General features: G+C 46.6%; 1 protein-coding gene across 1 annotated transcript in view; it reads left to right on the top strand.

The window, feature by feature from the left end:
* Window positions 1–338: 338 nt before the first annotated feature.
* The window catches only part of RPA2 (replication protein A2), a 58,310-nt gene continuing 40,780 nt past the window's right edge, over window positions 339–17,868 (top strand). The window contains exons 1-4 of the mRNA XM_040424336.1: window positions 339–580; window positions 850–974; window positions 3,019–3,120; window positions 11,477–11,590. Coding sequence (XP_040280270.1) covers window positions 565–580; window positions 850–974; window positions 3,019–3,120; window positions 11,477–11,590 — 357 coding nt within the window. The 5' untranslated portion in view covers window positions 339–564. The remainder of the gene's footprint in view (window positions 581–849; window positions 975–3,018; window positions 3,121–11,476; window positions 11,591–17,868) is intronic.

Below are 17,868 nucleotides of genomic sequence, written 5' to 3'. Positions count from 1 at the left end.
ATTTTAGCAATTGCTCTACAGCCTTGTCTTCATGCAGCCATCTCCTACTGTAGCTGTACAGACATGTTACACAACCTTCCACAGCAAACCAGCTATATAATTAAAACTACGTTCCCACAAGCTATAGTGACAGTCGCACGCCATGCTACTACATCCTTTTCTTCGCTTCCCCTTAATGCTTATCAGCTAAAACATGAGCAATAAGAGCCGCTTGCAACACCGAGGCGAGAACGCTGTAAACTTTTGAACTCCAACCCCACCATTCTGCGCAATAGCAGACACATATTAGGAGGAGCCATGCACATGACGTGTTTTATGCGCCCTCACGCACAACATGGAAGCTGCCATTCTTCCTCAAAGCGCGCCATGTCGCCTAAAGTAATGAGAGGTTTTCCGTTTGACAAGAAAGCTTGCTGATTGGCCAGGACAGATTGGCGCGCCGCTCGAGGAGGCTTGTGATTGGTTACAGGAGAAGCGCTGTGTGGCCGGGGATCGTGATTGGCTAGGATTTCTTAGCGCGCCAACGGGGCCCAGAGAAGAGTCTGAAGCAGAAGACGGAGAAGTATGTGGAACAATCACGGTGAGTGTGAAAAGCGTGCTGACTGCGGTCGTTTATTCAAAGGTGTAGTTACGGTAGTTGACGTTTCGGTTCTAATAGCTGGACGGCCGTCATTGTACCTGCTGCTGTGTAATATGTGTTACCGGCTACCATAGACGTGTCTAATGTGTGTATTTTCTCATGAGCACACATAGGGCACCATATTGTATACTAGGCATTCACTAGTGTCAGAGAAGATGCATTGTGTGTCTGAAAATACTTTACTTTCTCTGAAATCTGCTTCTTTGCAGGTGGCTTTGATGGTGGATATGGCGGCTCTGGAATGGGTGGTGGTGGCGGCGGTGGTGGTGGTGGATACATGCAGTCACCTGGAGGGTTTGGATCTCCAGCTCCTACTCAAGGAGAAAAGAAATCTGTACGTATTATGGCTTTACTTTTAAAGGGGTTGTCCTGTTACAACTGTGTCTGGCCGCTCCACCCCTGTGCCCCCATTTGACTGGAGTAGTAGTCATGTGTGACTGCCTTCCCATTCATTGGTGGTGTAACGTTACATTATTCTACCTCGTAACTTCCGGTCGCAGTGGAAATTACGTGAGGAGGCGTGCCGGAGTTGTGCCGATCTGCACAAGATGATGGTTTAGGGAAATCTCACAGCGGAGTTCAGCTGGACACTGGGACTGCATGCGCCGGAGAGCCTCACCAGCCTTAGAGTAGGGAAAAATTACGGCCCAGTGTGGCTAAGGCTACTTTCGCACCTATAATGCAAACGCTTGTATCCGTTCAGAACGGATCCGTCTGCATTACTCTGTAAAAAAAAAAGTCGGATCTGTCCTGACTTACATCAAAAGTCAATGGGTGACGGATCCGTTTACAATTGCACCATATTGTGTCCATGTAAACGGATCCGTCCCTATTGACTTACATTGTAAGTCAGGGCGGATCTGTTTGGCTCTGCATCGCCAGCGTTTTGGTGTCCACCTCCAGAGCGGGATGGAGACTGAACGGAGGCAAACTGATGCATTCTGAACGGATCCTTATCCATTCAGAATGCATTGGGGCTGAACTGATCCGTTTTGGGCCGCTTGTGAGAGCCTTGAAATGGATCTCACAAGCGGACCCAGAAACGGCAGTGTGAAAGTAGCCTAACTACAGAACATCCATCCGATCTCCGTGCCTGCGCAGTGTGGGGGTAGGGAGATCTGATGGCCATTTTTTTCTGTTTAAAAAAAATAAAAAATATATATAATTTTATTAGAATTGCACGGTATTTATGAGGCCACACCAAATGTGAGGTGTAAAAAAAGCTATACAGGTGGGATTCCATGTTGTGCTGTCAGCCACAGGCAGCATACTTGGAAGGCTTATAAAGCTAGGGGGATGTTCTGATTTTACAGGGGGAATTTGGGTCAGTCATTTGTGCTGAAAACCTGTCTTTTCGGCCTCCCATCCATTTCAGTGGGAGGCAGCTTTAAAGGGTTTCTGTCAGCTAGGTTTACCCTATAGAGCTGAGGACATGCACTGCTAGATTGCCACTAGCATGTCCACAATGCACATTTCCCATAGCTCTGGGTGCTTTTATTCAATAAAAAAAACTATTTTTATATAAATGCAAATGAGGCAGGTAAGGAGCCCAAGGGGCTGTTAACAATGTTTCAGGAGCCCAGCACAGCCCTGCATCCTCTCCTCGCTCCCCTGATGTCATAGTTGAAGTGCTGTAATCTCGCGCATGCGCAGTTCATTACCTGAGGCTGATGCCAGCACAGGGAAGGAACACCATGCCGACACTAACATGTGGCATACTCGCGCCTGTGTGAGATTACAGCGCTTCAACTCTTTGACTTCGGGGAGCAAGGAGGAGATTTGGAGGATGTGGGTGGTGCTGGGCTCCTGAAACGTTGGTAACAGCTCCTTACTTGAGATATATAGTTAATATAATTTTATATTTTAATTGTGGATGTGCTAGCGGCGATCTAGCAGTGTATGTCCTGAGCTCTATAGGCTAAACCTAGCTGACAGAATCCCTTTAAGCCACCCATCCACAAGCTTCGATTCGGGGAGGCAGAAAAGATAAGGCTGCGGGTGGGTTATTGGGGTAACTTCAGCAGCCAATGCCAAAATTCAGCTGTAAAATCAGTTGTGTGGAAGTCCACTAACAGAACGTCTTTGTTGGCCATAGCAACCAATCAGAGGACGGCTTTATCTTTTATATATTTTTTGAAAAATGAAAGCTGCTCAGTGGTTGCCATAGGTATTTTCTTTTCTTTTAAATGGTTTCATAAATCTGCCTCTGTCCTGTCTTTTATACAAAAATTACCAAGAACAAAAGTTACATACTGGCCAATAGGACATTATAAAACACCCTACAAACACTGTAGCCATACCTTTAACCTAGCCTTACTTCATACGCATGGAACAAAAAATATAATTTTATTTAAAAAAAAATTTTGTGCTTATTTCAGAGGTCAAGGGCACAGCAAATAGTGCCATGTACAGTGTCGCAGCTACTTTCTGCTGCCCAGAGTGATGAGCTCTTCAGGATAGGAGAAGTAGAGCTTTCTCAGGTATGTATAAGAAAAACAAAGGGGAGGTGCCTTGATGATATGCATTGGAGCTCATGCACACAAGCGTGTGTGTTCCGTGCCCATGCTGTGAACCGCAAAGCATGGGTTCCAGCCAAGTGCACACTGTTTCTGGCTGAAGACCCATTCACTTGAATGAGTTCGTGAACTGCAAGATGCATTTTTTTTTTATTTTTTGCGGTGCAGAGGCACATGCTGAAATCCCACAGAAGCACTTTTCAGTGCTTCTGCTCCATGCCCCTGCTCCGTGATACGGAATGCACACAGCCGGTGCCCATATATTGCAGACCTGCTGTTTGCGGTCTGCAATATGGGCATGGAGCACCCACACGTTCGTGTGCATGAGCCCTTACAATCATCTTTTACTAAAGCAGGCAAAAAGCTATTATGTGTGGGAATCAAACCTCTGCTTTCAATACTTGCCATGATCTGAAAAACTTGAATAAGTCTGCAAACACTATATGAACATTTGCAGATATTTGGTTTGTAGTCTGTACCAGAAAAACCATATAATAAAAAGGTAATGTTTTCACTTTATAGAAGGCAACTACTTTTTTTGTGTGTGGCCTGTATGCAGAACCATACTCTTCAATCAGGCTGCAAAATAAATAAAAAAAAACGGAAATGACTGGGCATTCTATGTCCGCATGGACAATAAATTACATTTTCCTCTTAATACAAATATAGACTGCGGGTGCAGGCCATATCACATAGCCGGCACCCGGCCTCATTGACGGGGGATCCCTCTGAACTGTGCCAATTAACGCCTTAGGGCAGGGCTCGACAAATCCCAGGTTGCCATGGCGATCAGGAATTTTGTCCTGGCGCCTGGGTATTTGCCCCTGCTTGAAAATAGACCCAGCAGCCGGTTGCAGTAACTGGAGCGTGGGCCTTTCATCTGGCAAAAAATTGTGAACTAAGTGTCATGATCTGTACAGCGGCGCCCAGGGATCTCACTGCACTTACTATTATCCCTGGGCGCCGCTCCGTTCTGCCGCTATGTCCTCCGGTATGTTCGGTCACTTGGTTATAGTAGGAGGAGTCTGCCCTTGTTCTCCTAGGCGTCTCCTTCTAGGCTGTAGCGCTGGCCAATTGCAGAGCACAAAGCACAGAGCAGCAGGGAGAGTGTAAAGTCCTATTCACCCTGTTGGAGCTTTATCAGGGTGAATAGGACAAGGGATGAAAAAAATCCCAGGTTCTAGGCCCTAAGGGGGAAATGGTTATTAAAAAAAACCACCAAAATATTAAGTATAAAATATATAAACCATAAATAAACATCACATTCCGCCACGTCTGAAAAGTCCAAACTATTAAAATAGAAAAAAATCTGTACTGCGGCAGCAGGAAGAGCACGGCGTCATAGCAACCTATGACGCCGTGCTCTTCTGCACTCAGAAGAAATCCAGGCCGGTATCACACAGCCCGTGTTCCATGGACGTGTGCATGAGGCTCAACGCACTCACAGGACTCTGAGATCCCTCCGTCAAACAGGACCGCAGCCTCACCGCCTCCTCATCACAGCACGGGATGTAGTTCCGGCAAGAGCTGGAACCAAATCCCGGCCTGGACTCAGTGCCCATCCACAGCGGTGGGAGCACAAGGACTGCCCCGGAGACGCCGACAACAGCAACTCCATTATCCCCCGGACAGGACAAATAATCCGGGACAGCAGAAGGGCAGTGATCCCGCAGTGATGGCGGATTCAGTTTTATCTAGTCACAAAATAAGTTTACAAGAGAAGCACTATGAGATGAATGATGAGCCCGGACCAAACATCCTGGGGAAGGGATCTCAGCTGCAACGCAGGGATTATACATACAGTGACGTCATAGTACACTGATGATAAACAATGTGAAGAGATGCGGCACACAGTGATGTCACAGTACACTGATAATAAACGATGCCCATGTTGTTTGGTTCTAGACTTCTTTATATGTTAAGAGGTGTTATTTTTGTCGCTGAAAATAAGGCTTTATAAGGTAGAAAAAACCGCTCCTAACGTTTTTTAGCTGGCTCCTAGATTCCAAGGAAACTTGTCAAGCCCTGCCTCAGGGGGTTAATTGCTGCTGTTCGCAGGATTGCCGCTTCCTGTTATTGAGGTTGGGTATGTGATAAGGCCGGCACCCGCAGCCTATTTGTATTAAGAGGTTAATTAAATTCATTGGTGGCACTGCGGCCACAGCCCCTTCCCTACTTCTCTTTTCACTTCTCATTGGTGGCTCAGCAGCAGCCGCATCAGTAGGGAGGGAGGGAGGGACTCTCTCCTTCTCCACTGTGCCAGCTGTAATGTGCCCCGGGCGTTTGAGGCAGTCAGCCCTCAAGTGCGACTGCCCCTTTGGCGTCACAAAGAATACAGCGGTAATTAACCACCTCAGCTCCCCTAGCTTAAGCACCCTTAATGACCAGGCCACTTTTTACACTTCTGACCTACACTACTTTCACCGTTTATTGCTCGGTCATGCAACTTACCACCCAAATGAATTTTACCTCCTTTTCTTCTCACTAATAGAGCTTTCATTTGGTGGTATTTCATTGCTGCTGACATTTTTACATTTTTTGTTATTAATCAAAATTTAATGATTTTTTTTTTTTGCAAAAAAATGAAATTTTTCAGTTGTAATTTTTTTTTAAAAAAACGACATCATATATAAATTTTTCTCTAAATTTATGTCTTTGATAAATAAATAAATGTTTGGGTAAAAGTTATACATATATTTACAAACTATGGTACAAAAATGTGAATTTCCGCTTTTTGAAGCAGCTCTGACTTTCTGAGCACCTGTCATGTTTCCTGAGGTTCTACAATGGCCAGACAGTACAAACACTCCACAAATGACCCCATTTCGGAAAGTAGACACCCTAAGGTATTCGCTGATGGGCATAGTGAGTTCATAGAACTTTTTATTTTTTGTCACAAGTTAGCGGAAAATGATGGTTTTTTTATTTTTTGTCACAAGTTATTGGAAAATGATGATTTTTTTTTTTTTTTTTTTTCACCTTACAAAGTCTCATATTCCACTAACTTGTGACAAAAAAGAAAAACTTCCATGAACTCACTATGCCCATCACAAAATACCTTGGGGTGTCGTCTTTCCAAAATGGGGTCACTTGTGGGGTAGTTATACTGCCCTGGCATTTTAGGGGCCCGAATGCATGCAAAGTAGTTTGAAATCAAAATCTGTAAAAAATGGCCGGTGAAATCCGAAAGGTGCTCTTTGGAATGTGGGCCCCTTTGCCCACCTAGGCTGCAAAAAAGTGTCACACATGTGGTATCGCCGTACTCAGGAGAAGTTGGGCAATGTGTTTTGGGGTGTCATTTTACATATACCCATGCTGGGTGAGATAAATATCTTGGTCAATTGCCAACTTTGTATAAAAAAAAATGGGAAAAGTTGTCTTTTGCCAAGATATTTCTCTCACCCAGCATGAGTATATGTAAAATGACACCCCAAAACACATTGCCCAACTTCTCCTGAGTACGGCGATACCACATGTGTGACACTTTTTTTGCAGCCTAGATGCGCAAAGGTTCCCACATTCCTTTTAGGAGGGCATTTTTTAGACATTTGGATCCCAGACTTCTTCTCCCGCTTTAGGGCCCCTAAAATGCCAGGGCAGTATAACTACCCCACAAGTGACCCCATTTTGGAAAGAAAACACCCCAAGGTATTCAATGAGGGGCATGGCGAGTTCATAGAAATTTGATTTTTTTTTGCCACAAGTTAGCGGAAATTTTTTTATTTTTATTTTTTTCTAAGTCTCCCTTTCCGCTAACTTGGGACAAAAATTTCAATCTTTCATGGACTCAATATGCCCCTCAGCAAATACCTTGGGGTGTCTACTTTCCGAAATGGGGTCACATGTGGGGTATTTATACTGCCCTGGCATTTTAGGGGCCCTAAAGCGTGAGAAGAAGTCTGGAATATAAATGTCTAAAAATTTTTATGCATTTGGATTCCGTGAGGGGTATGGTGAGTTCATGTGAGATTTTATTTTTTGACACAAGTTAGTGGAATATGAGACTTTGTAAGAAAAAAAATAATAATTCCGCTAACGGGCCAAAAAAATGTCTGAATGGAGCCTTACAGGGGGGTGATCAATGACAGGGGGGTGATCAGGGAGTCTATATGGGGTGATCACCCCCCTGTTAGGCTCCATTCAGATGTCCGTACGTGTTTTGCGGATCCGATCCATGTATCAGTGGATCCGTAAAAAACATACGGATGTCTGAATGGAGCCTTACAAGGGGGTGATCAATGACAGGGGGGTGATCAGGGAGTCTATATGGAGTGATCAGGGGTTAATAAGTGACGGGGGGGGGGGGGGTGTAGTGTAGTGGTGTTTGGTGCTACATATTACTGAGCTGCCTGTGTCCTCTGGTGGTCGATCCAAGCAAAAGGGACCACCAGAGGACCAGGTAGCAGGTATATTAGACGCTGTTATCAAAACAGCGTCCTAATATACCTGTTAGGGGTTAAAAATAAATAAATCGCATCTCCAGCCTGCCAGCGAACGATCGCCGCTGGCAGGCTGGAGATCCACTCGCTTACCTTCCGATCCTGTGTGCGCGCGTTCACAGGAAGTCTCGCGAGAGGACGCGTATATGCGTCCAGGAGGAATGAATCGACCGCCTCCAGGACGCGTCCCTGCGTTCGGCGGTCCGGAGGCGGTTAAGAAACTGCAATAGCGCCATATTACGGTTTCTTAATACCGCGGTATATCGTTAATACCACTATATCGCCCAACCCTAGCTGTTATCCATGTTTTGCCGATCCACAATTTGTGGGCTGCAAAAACGTCCAATGTTTGTGTGCATGAGATGTTATAAAGTAGTATCCTGTACCAGAGTCAAAGTAGGATAACTGACATGGTTGAAATGGTGTGGCATGTGGGCAATTGATGCTGAATGGGGTGGGATGGATGAAAAGGGTGGGCCTGCGGAAGGGGAGAATCGGGAGGTTGACAGAAACAATAAGGCCTCATACACAGGACCGTATGTATTTTGCGGTCTGCAAAAAAAATACGGATGATGACCTTGTGCTTTCCGTATTTTGCAGAACAGCTGGCCTCTGATAGAACACATCCTATTGTCCGCATTACGGACAATGATAGTACTGTTCTATCTTTTTGCGGAACGGAATGCTCACGGAGTAACTTTTTATTTCTATTTCAGACCCATGAAAATGAATAGATATGTCTATGTAAAAAAACAAAAAACACTGAACAGGTACTAAAAAAAAAAATACGTTTGTGTGCATGAGGCCTTATTCAGTTAAAATAATAATAATATTTTGACCTTCTGTTTCTAGCTTGCTTAGGTAACTTATTTTTTTTTATATTTTTTTTAAAATATTGGGGTTTCCCAAGATTTTAATACTGATCTATCCCCTAAATAGGTTATCAGTATCTGATCCATGGGGCCCCACAGCTCTTTGAGAAGGTAGCAGTACTTGCAGTAGCCTCTAAGCTTTCCCTAGGCCAGTGACAACTTTCATCGGTCACGTGGCCTAGGAGCAGTGCAGCCCCATCGAAGTGAACGGGTCTGAATGTTATACCAAGCACAGCTGCTATATATATGTACAGCGCCATAAGGAGGGTGATAAGGTTGAATGTGAAGAGAGCAACTGGCAGTGATATCTGTTTTGTGGGGTATGCATACCGCAGGTTGGGAAACGCTGCCATAGACATTGTTGCATAATTTTCCCTAGCTTTTCTGTAAGATCGGCCACTTTGAGGGAGATTTATTCCCCCCCCCACTTGTGCCTGAAAAGTGGCATTAAAAAGTCATGAAGTGAGACTTAACTGCATCAGTTTTACACTGCCCACGCAACTTACCCTAAAGTGGGTGGGGCTAGGCCAGGAAAGGGTGTGGCTAGTGGCTCTTACAAACGTATTTTCATTTACTCCAGTTTTCTAGCTAAAATGAAGTCTGTAATCTTCGACAGCTCTGAGCTGTCATAGATTTTTGTTTAGGCGCAGACTGCTTACCATGGCAGACCTGGAACCCCAGGCTGTCATGGTAAACGATCAGAGCCCCACAATTTCACTACTGGGATTCCGATAGGAAAGCATCTGTCTGTCTAAACTCGGATGATGCGATCGCTGTTGAACGCTGCATCTGATGGGTTAATTGACCGGTTTCGGCATCATTACTGATGCTGATCATTGCAACAGAGCACTTCATACAATTCCCTGAGCATAAGGCCTCCTGCACATGGCCGTAGGTATCCCGTTGCCGTATTGTGGACCGCATTTTGCGTCATGGATGCGGACCCATTCACTTCAATGGAGATGTGGAACGGAAGCACTACGGAGTGCTTCCGTGGGGTTTCGTCCTGTACTTCCGTTTCGCAAAAAGAGAACATGTCCCATCTTTTTGTGGAACGGCCGGATCGCAGACCTATTAAAGTGGCTGCCCCATGGTCTGTGTTTGTGCATTGCAGCCCACAGCACAGCAACTGGGCGCACACGTTCGTGTGCAGGAGGCCTAATGCTGTATGACATCATGTGTTAAGAGGTTAATCACCTCATACAACCCCCTATAAAGGGGTTATCCAGGATTTCGATATTTATGACCTGTCCTTAGGATAAACCATTAATATTAGACAGGCAGAAGTTATTGTGAGCAGCGCTAGTTATCACTACAGTGGATGGGGCTTGATGGTTCTTGCGCTACAAAGTAGCTAATCAGTGGGAGTGTCCGGCCCCTGAATATTGAATAGCTATCCTGAGCATAGGCTATCAATATCAAAATGCTGGACAACGCCCTTAACCTTTCCGCTACCAACACTATACATGTACGACGCTGGAGCGATGTGTAAACATGACGCGTGCAACAGGCGTCATGGCATGACAGGTCTCTGCTGTTTCAAGCAGAAGATGCCCGTGGCTAATGACCAGGACCGGCAATGATGCCGCTCGCGGTCATTAAAGCCTTTAGATGCTGTGATCAAGTGTGATCACGGCATCTAAACAGTGAAAACCCACGCATCTGTGTTATTGCTGGCATTCCCAGCATATTGGGACTGCAATTCTCATGTTGGCCAGCAGGTGGCAGGCCAACATAAATCAGCAATTCACATATTACCATGCTCCTGTATGGAGTGTGGTAATATTGAATAAAAAAAGTGATTGTTGTAGCCTCCTACAATGGTTACAAAAATATAAAAAATAAACATCAGGGGCATCGCTGTATCTGAAAACGCCTGTACTATTAAAATATAGTTAGGAAAGTATCAAAGTGGCTGCAAAAATTTGCTTCAAGGATTTTTTTTTGTCTAATTATTTGATTCAATCGAGTTATTGTTTCAGACCTACTTCCACTACATTGTATGCCATATTAAATGGTGGCATTAGAAAGTACAACTTGTCCCAGAAAAAACAAACTGATATGTGAATAGAAAAATAAGTTATGGCTCCAGGAAGGTGAAGAAAAATAAAAACTGAAAAACCTCTGGTATCCAAAGGGTTAAAGGGGTTGCCTCATCTGATACAATTGGGGCATATCGCTAGGCTATGCCCTAATTTTCTGATAGGTGGAGGTCCCCCACTTGGATCCGCAGCTATATCGATAATGGAGCGGGCAAAGTGGTGGCTGGAAGACTCCGATCCGGCCACCACGAAGCGCTCTCCCTACAGAAGTGAATGGGAGTGCACTGAGCATGACCGGCCACTGCCCCTATTCACTTCTATGGGCCTGACACTCGGGTATTATTGGTGGCCCCGTAGAAATGCGCACGCTCCACAGCTTTTGGCGTTCCATTTAGGAAATGGGTGCAGGACCTGCCCATATCAAACATTGGGGGGCATATCCTAGCTGTCACGTGATACAACACCTTTAAGTCGGCTATAGGTAAAGTATTTTTTTTTTTTTGTTTTGTTTTTTTACCCAATCAAATGAACATTTTAGAGGTTATCCCTAAAGACATCTGTCATTAGACTTCATAAATTAATCAAATCTGCCGCCACCTAGTGTACCAATCCATCAGCTGTTCTGATTGGCCACAGGTGCCAAAAACTATACAGTAGAGAGAAGGCTTTGTCCACCATTTAGTTTCTGGCACTGATGTACTGTGACTCGTCTCCCATTCACTTGAATAGGAGCTGAGCTACAGCACAGCCACTACTCCATGGACAGAACCTTGTGCTTCTGGCTCTGTCCACTGTAGTTTCTGGTGGTTGCCCACAACAGCTGATCGGGGGGTAGTCGTGCCTCCACTGATCTGATATTGATTACCCGGCCTGAGGATAAGTCATCAGTGTCTATGTACCAGAAAACCCCTTTTAAGAGCTGGACAGAACATGCGAACTGAAATGCAAAATTGTGCTTTTTCTTTAGGTAACAATTGTTGGTATAGTAAGGCATGCAGAAAAGGCTCCAACAAACATACTATATAAAGTAGATGACATGACTGCAGCACCAATGGATATTCGACAGTGGGTGGACACAGATGTAAGTTTGTGTGTGTGTTTTTTTTGTTAGTTTTTTTGCCCCATCCCCTTCCGCTCCACTATTGTGGAGTTAAAGGGCTTCTGTCACCCCACTAAACTTTTTTTTTTTTTTTTTTTTTTTTTTTGTGTGTACTTTATAATCCCTATACTGCGATTTATATGTAAATTACCTGTCTACCAGCAAGTAGGGCGGCTACTTGCTGGTAGCAGCCGCATCCTCCTATCATAATGACGCCCCCTCCGCATGTTGATTGACAGGGCCAGCGAACGGGATCTTTCTCTGCTGGCCCTGTTTGCATTTAAAATCTGGCGCCTGCGCCGTACCTGTCTTTAGTCGGCGCAGGCGCACTGAGAGGAGGACGGCCGCTCCATCCTCAATGCGTCTGCGCCGGGTGTAGATGTGACGTCATCGGCGCAGGCGCATTGAGGATGGAGCGGCCGAGCGAGCGTCCGCCTCTCAGTGCGCCTGCGCCGATTGAATACCGTTACGGTGCAGGCGTGAGATCTTGATAGCAGACAGGGCCAGCCAGAGAAAGATCCCGTCTGCTGGCCCTGTCAATCAACATGAGGAGGGGGCGTCATTCTGAAAGGAGGATGCGGCTGCTACCAGCAAGTAGCCGCCCTACTTGCTGGTAGACAGGTAATTTATATACACTGCTCAAAAAAATAAAGGGAACACTTAAACAACACAATGTAACTCCAAGTCAAACACACTTCTGTGAAATCAAACTGTCCACTTAGGAAGCAACACTGAGTGACAATCAATTTCACATGCTGTTGTGCAAATGGGATAGACAACAGGTGGAAATTATAGGCAATTAGCAAGACACCCCCAATAAAGGAGTGGTTCTGCAGGTGGTGACGACAGACCACTTCTCAGTTCCTATGCTTCCTGGCTGATGTTTTGGTCACTTTTGAATGCTGGCGGTGCTTTCACTCTAGTGGTAGCATGAGACGGAGTCTACAACCCACACAAGTGGCTCAGCTAGTGCAGCTTATCCAGGATGGCACATCAATGCGAGCTGTGGCAAGAAGGTTTGCTGTGTCTGTCAGCATTGTGTCCAGAGCATGGAGGCGCTACCAGGAGACAGGCCAGTACATCAGGAGACGTGGAGGAGGCCGTAGGAGGGCAACAACCCAGCAGCAGGACCGCTACCTCCGCCTTTGTGCAAGGAGGAACAGGAGGAGCACTGCCAGAGCCCTGCAAAATGACCTCCAGCAGGTCACAAATGTGCATGTGTCTGCTCAAACGGTCAGAAACAGACTCCATGAGGGTGATATGAGAGCCCGATGTCCACAGGTGGGGGTTGTGCTTACAGCCCAACACCGTGCAGGACGTTTGGCATTTGCCAGAAAACACCAAGATTGGCAAATTCGCCACTGGCGCCCTGTGCTCTTCACAGATGAAAGCAGGTTCACACTGAGCACATGTGACAGACGTGACAGAGTCTGGAGACGCCGTGGAGAACGTTCTGCTGCCTGCAACATCCTCCTGCATGACCGGTTTGGCATTGGGTCAGTAATGGTGTGGGGTGGCATTTCTTTGGAGGGCCGCACAGCCCTCCATGTGCTCGCCAGAGGTAGCCTGACTGCCATTAGGTACTGAGATGAGATCCTCAGACCCCTTGTGAGACCATATGCTGGTGCGGTTGGCCCTGGGTTCCTCCTAATGCAAGACAATGCTAGACCTCATGTGGCTGGAGTGTGTCAGCAGTTCCTGCAAGACGAAGGCATTGATGCTATGGACTGGCCCGTCCGTTCCCCAGACCTGAATCCAATTGAGCACATCTGGGACATCATGTCTCGCTCTATCCACCAACGTCACGTTGCACCACAGACTGTCCAGGAGTTGGCAGATGCTTTAGTCCAGGTCTGGGAGGAGATCCCTCAGGAGACCGTCTGCCACCTCATCAGGAGCATGCACAGGCGTTGTAGGGAGGTCATACAGGCACGTGGAGGCCACACACACTACTGAGCCTCATTTTGACTTGTTTTAAGGACATTACATCAAAGTTGGATCAGCCTGTAGTGTGTTTTTCCACTTTAATTTTAAGGGTGACTCCAAATCCAGACCTCCATGGGTTATAAAATTTGATTTCCATTTTTTTTTTTTGTGTGATTTTGTTGTCAGCACATTCAACTATGTAAAGAACAAAGTATTTCAGAAGAATATTTAATTAATTCAGATCTAGGATGTGTTATTTTTGTGTTCCCTTTATTTTTTTGAGCAGTGTATTATAAAAGTACGTTTTTTAGCAGAATCTACTGAACCAAAATGATTAATCACATTATGTATGGATAAATCGCAGTATAGGGATTAGGGCTTTTTCACACTTGCGTTGTCCGGATCCGGCGTGTACTCCATTTGCCGGAATTACACGCCGGATCCGGAAAAACGCAAGTGAACTGAAAGCATTTGAAGACGGATCCGTCTTCAAAATGCGTTCAGTGTTACTATGGCAGCCAGGACGCTATTAAAGTCCTGGTTGCCATAGTAGTAGTGGGGAGCGGGGAGCAGTATACTTGCAGTCCGGGGGGCTCCAGAATGACGTCAGAGCGCCCCATGCGCATGGATGACGTGATCCATGCGACACGTCATCCATGAGCGTGGGGCGCCCTGACGTCACTCTGGAGCGCCCGGGGAGCCGCACGGACGGTAAGTATACTGCTCCCCCGCTCCCCACTACACTTTACCATGGCTGACAGGACTTTGGTTACCATGGCTGCCAGGACACTATTCAGAAAAAGCTAAACGTCGGATCCGGCAATGCGCCGAAACGACGTTTAGCTTAAGGCCGGATCCGGATTAATGCCTTTCAATGGGCGGCAAGTGTTCAGAATTTTTGGCCGGAGCAAAAAGCGCAGCATGCTGCGGTATTTTCTCCGTCCAAAAAACGTTCCGTTCCGGAACTGAAGACATCCTGATGCATCCTGAACGGATTTCTCTCCATTCAGAATGCATGGGGATAATCTTGATCAGGATTCTTCCGGCATAGAGCCCAGACGACGGAACTCTATGCCGGAAGAAAAGAACGCAAGTGTGAAAGAGCCCTAAGAAGTACACAAAAAAAAAAACTGTTTAGTCGGGTGACAGAAGCCCTTTAATTGTAAATAGTGACTCATAAATGCAATTGTTTGTAATGTTCTTAAAGGGTAACCGTCTAAATCTATTTTAGCATATGTAACTGCTGCAGCAGCATTATGCATAAAGCAATCTTTAGTTTCTTCACATACCACTGTTTATCTTGAGTTTTTCCCTTAGTTACGGCTGTTTAAACATTTGAAATATGAGGAGCTTCTTAACCACCTCAGGACCGCCGTACGCAGGATTGCGTCTTTGCGGCGGCCCTGCTCTTCTGGGTGGACGCGCCGGTGCGTCCTCTCGCGAGACGCGAGATTTCCTGTGAACGCGCGCACACAGGCGCGCGCGCTCACAGGAACGGAAGGTAAGAGAGTTGATCTCCAGCCTGCCAGCGGCGATCGTTCGCTGGCAGGCTGGAGATGTGTTTTTTTTAACCCCTAACAGGTATATTAGACGCTGTTTTGATAACAGCGTCTAATATACCTGCTACCTGGTCCTCTGGTGGTCCCCTTTGTTTGGATCGACCACCAGAGGACACAGGTAGCTCAGTAAAGTCCCACCAAGCACCACTACACTACACTACACCCCCCCCCCGTCACTTATTAACCCCTTATTAGCCCCTGATCACCCCATATAGACTCCCTGATCACCCCCCTGTCATTGATTACACCCCTGTCATTGATCAACCCCCTGTAAAGCTCCATTCAGATGTCCGCATGATTTTTACGGATCCACTGATGGATGGATCGGATCTGCAAAACGCATACGGGCGTCTGAATGAAGCCTTACAGGGGCGTGATCAATGACTGTGGTGATCACCCCATATAGACTCCCTGATCACCCCCCTGTCATTGATTACCCCCCTGTCATTGATTACCCCCCTGTAAAGCTCCATTCAGATGTCCGCATGATTTTTACGGATGCACTGATAGATGGATCGGATCCGCAAAATGCATCCGGACGTCTGAATGAAGCCTTACAGGGGCATGATCAATGACTGTGGTTATCACCCCATATAGACTCCCTGATCACCCCCCTGTCATTGATCACCCCCCTGTAAAGCTCCATTCAGATGTCCGCATGATTTTTACGGATGCACTGATAGATGGATCGGATCCGCAAAACGCATCCGGACGTCTGAATGAAGCCTTACAGGGGCGTGATCAATGACTGTGGTGATCACCCCATATAGACTCCCTGATCACCCCCCTGTCATTGATTACACCCCTGTCATTGATCACCCCCCTGTAAAGCTCCATTCAGATGTCCGCATGATTTTTACGGATGCACTGATAGATGGATCGGATCCGCAAAACGCATCCGGACGTCTGAATGAAGCCTTACAGGGGCGTGATCAATGACTGTGGTGATCACCCCATATAGACGCCCTGATCACCCCCCTGTCATTGATTACCCCCCTGTAAAGCTCCATTCAGATGTCCGCATGATTTTTACGGATGCACTGATAGATGGATCGGATCCGCAAAATGCATCCGGACGTCTGAATGAAGCCTTACAGGGGCATGATCAATGACTGTGGTTATCACCCCATATAGACTCCCTGATCACCCCCCTGTCATTGATCACCCCCCTGTAAAGCTCCATTCAGATGTCCGCATGATTTTTACGGATGCACTGATAGATGGATCGGATCCGCAAAACGCATCCGGACGTCTGAATGAAGCCTTACAGGGGCGTGATCAATGACTGTGGTGATCACCCCATATAGACTCCCTGATCACCCCCCTGTCATTGATTACACCCCTGTCATTGATCACCCCCCTGTAAAGCTCCATTCAGATGTCCGCATGATTTTTACGGATGCACTGATAGATGGATCGGATCCGCAAAACGCATCCGGACGTCTGAATGAAGCCTTACAGGGGCGTGATCAATGACTGTGGTGATCACCCCATATAGACTCCCTGATCACCCCCCTGTCATTGATTACCCCCCTGTAAAGCTCCATTCAGATGTCCGCATGATTTTTACGGATGCACTGATAGATGGATCGGATCCGCAAAATGCATCCGGACGTCTGAATGAAGCCTTACAGGGGCATGATCAATGACTGTGGTTATCACCCCATATAGACTCCCTGATCACCCCCCTGTCATTGATCACCCCCCTGTAAAGCTCCATTCAGATGTCCGCATGATTTTTACGGATGCACTGATAGATGGATCGGATCCGCAAAACGCATCCGGACGTCTGAATGAAGCCTTACAGGGGCGTGATCAATGACTGTGGTGATCACCCCATATAGACTCCCTGATCACCCCCCTGTCATTGATTACACCCCTGTCATTGATCACCCCCCTGTAAAGCTCCATTCAGATGTCCGCATGATTTTTACGGATGCACTGATAGATGGATCGGATCCGCAAAACGCATCCGGACGTCTGAATGAAGCCTTACAGGGGCGTGATCAATGACTGTGGTGATCACCCCATATAGACTCCCTGATCACCCCCCTGTCATTGATTACACCCCTGTCATTGATCACCCCCCTGTAAAGCTCCATTCAGATGTCCGCATGATTTTTACGGATGCACTGATAGATGGATCGGATCCGCAAAACGCATCCGGACGTCTGAATGAAGCCTTACAGGGGCGTGATCAATGACTGTGGTGATCACCCCATATAGACTCCCTGATCACCCCCCTGTCATTGATCACCCCCCTGTAAAGCTCCATTCAGATGTCCGCATGATTTTTACGGATGCACTGATAGATGGATCGGATCCGCAAAACGCATCCGGACGTCTGAATGAAGCCTTACAGGGGCGTGATCAATGACTGTGGTGATCACCCCATATAGACTCCCTGATCACCCCCCTGTCATTGATTACACCCCTGTCATTGATCACCCCCCTGTAAAGCTCCATTCAGACGTCCGCATGATTTTTACGGATCCACTGATAGATGGATCGGATCCGCAAAACGCATCCGGACGTCTGAATGAAGCCTTACAGGGGCATGATCAATGACTGTGGTGATCACCCCATATAGACTCCCTGATCACCCCCCTGTCATTGATTACCCCCCTGTAAAGCTCCATTCAGATGTCCGCATGATTTTTACGGATGCACTGATAGATGGATCGGATCCGCAAAACGCATACGGACGTCTGAATGAAGCCTTACAGGGGCATGATCAATGACTGTGGTTATCACCCCATATAGACTCCCTGATCA

This window comes from Bufo bufo, chromosome 3 (assembly GCF_905171765.1).
Source record: "Bufo bufo chromosome 3, aBufBuf1.1, whole genome shotgun sequence".
NCBI classification, from domain to species: domain Eukaryota; kingdom Metazoa; phylum Chordata; class Amphibia; order Anura; family Bufonidae; genus Bufo; species Bufo bufo.
This window is presented reverse-complemented; position numbering and strand designations above follow the sequence as displayed.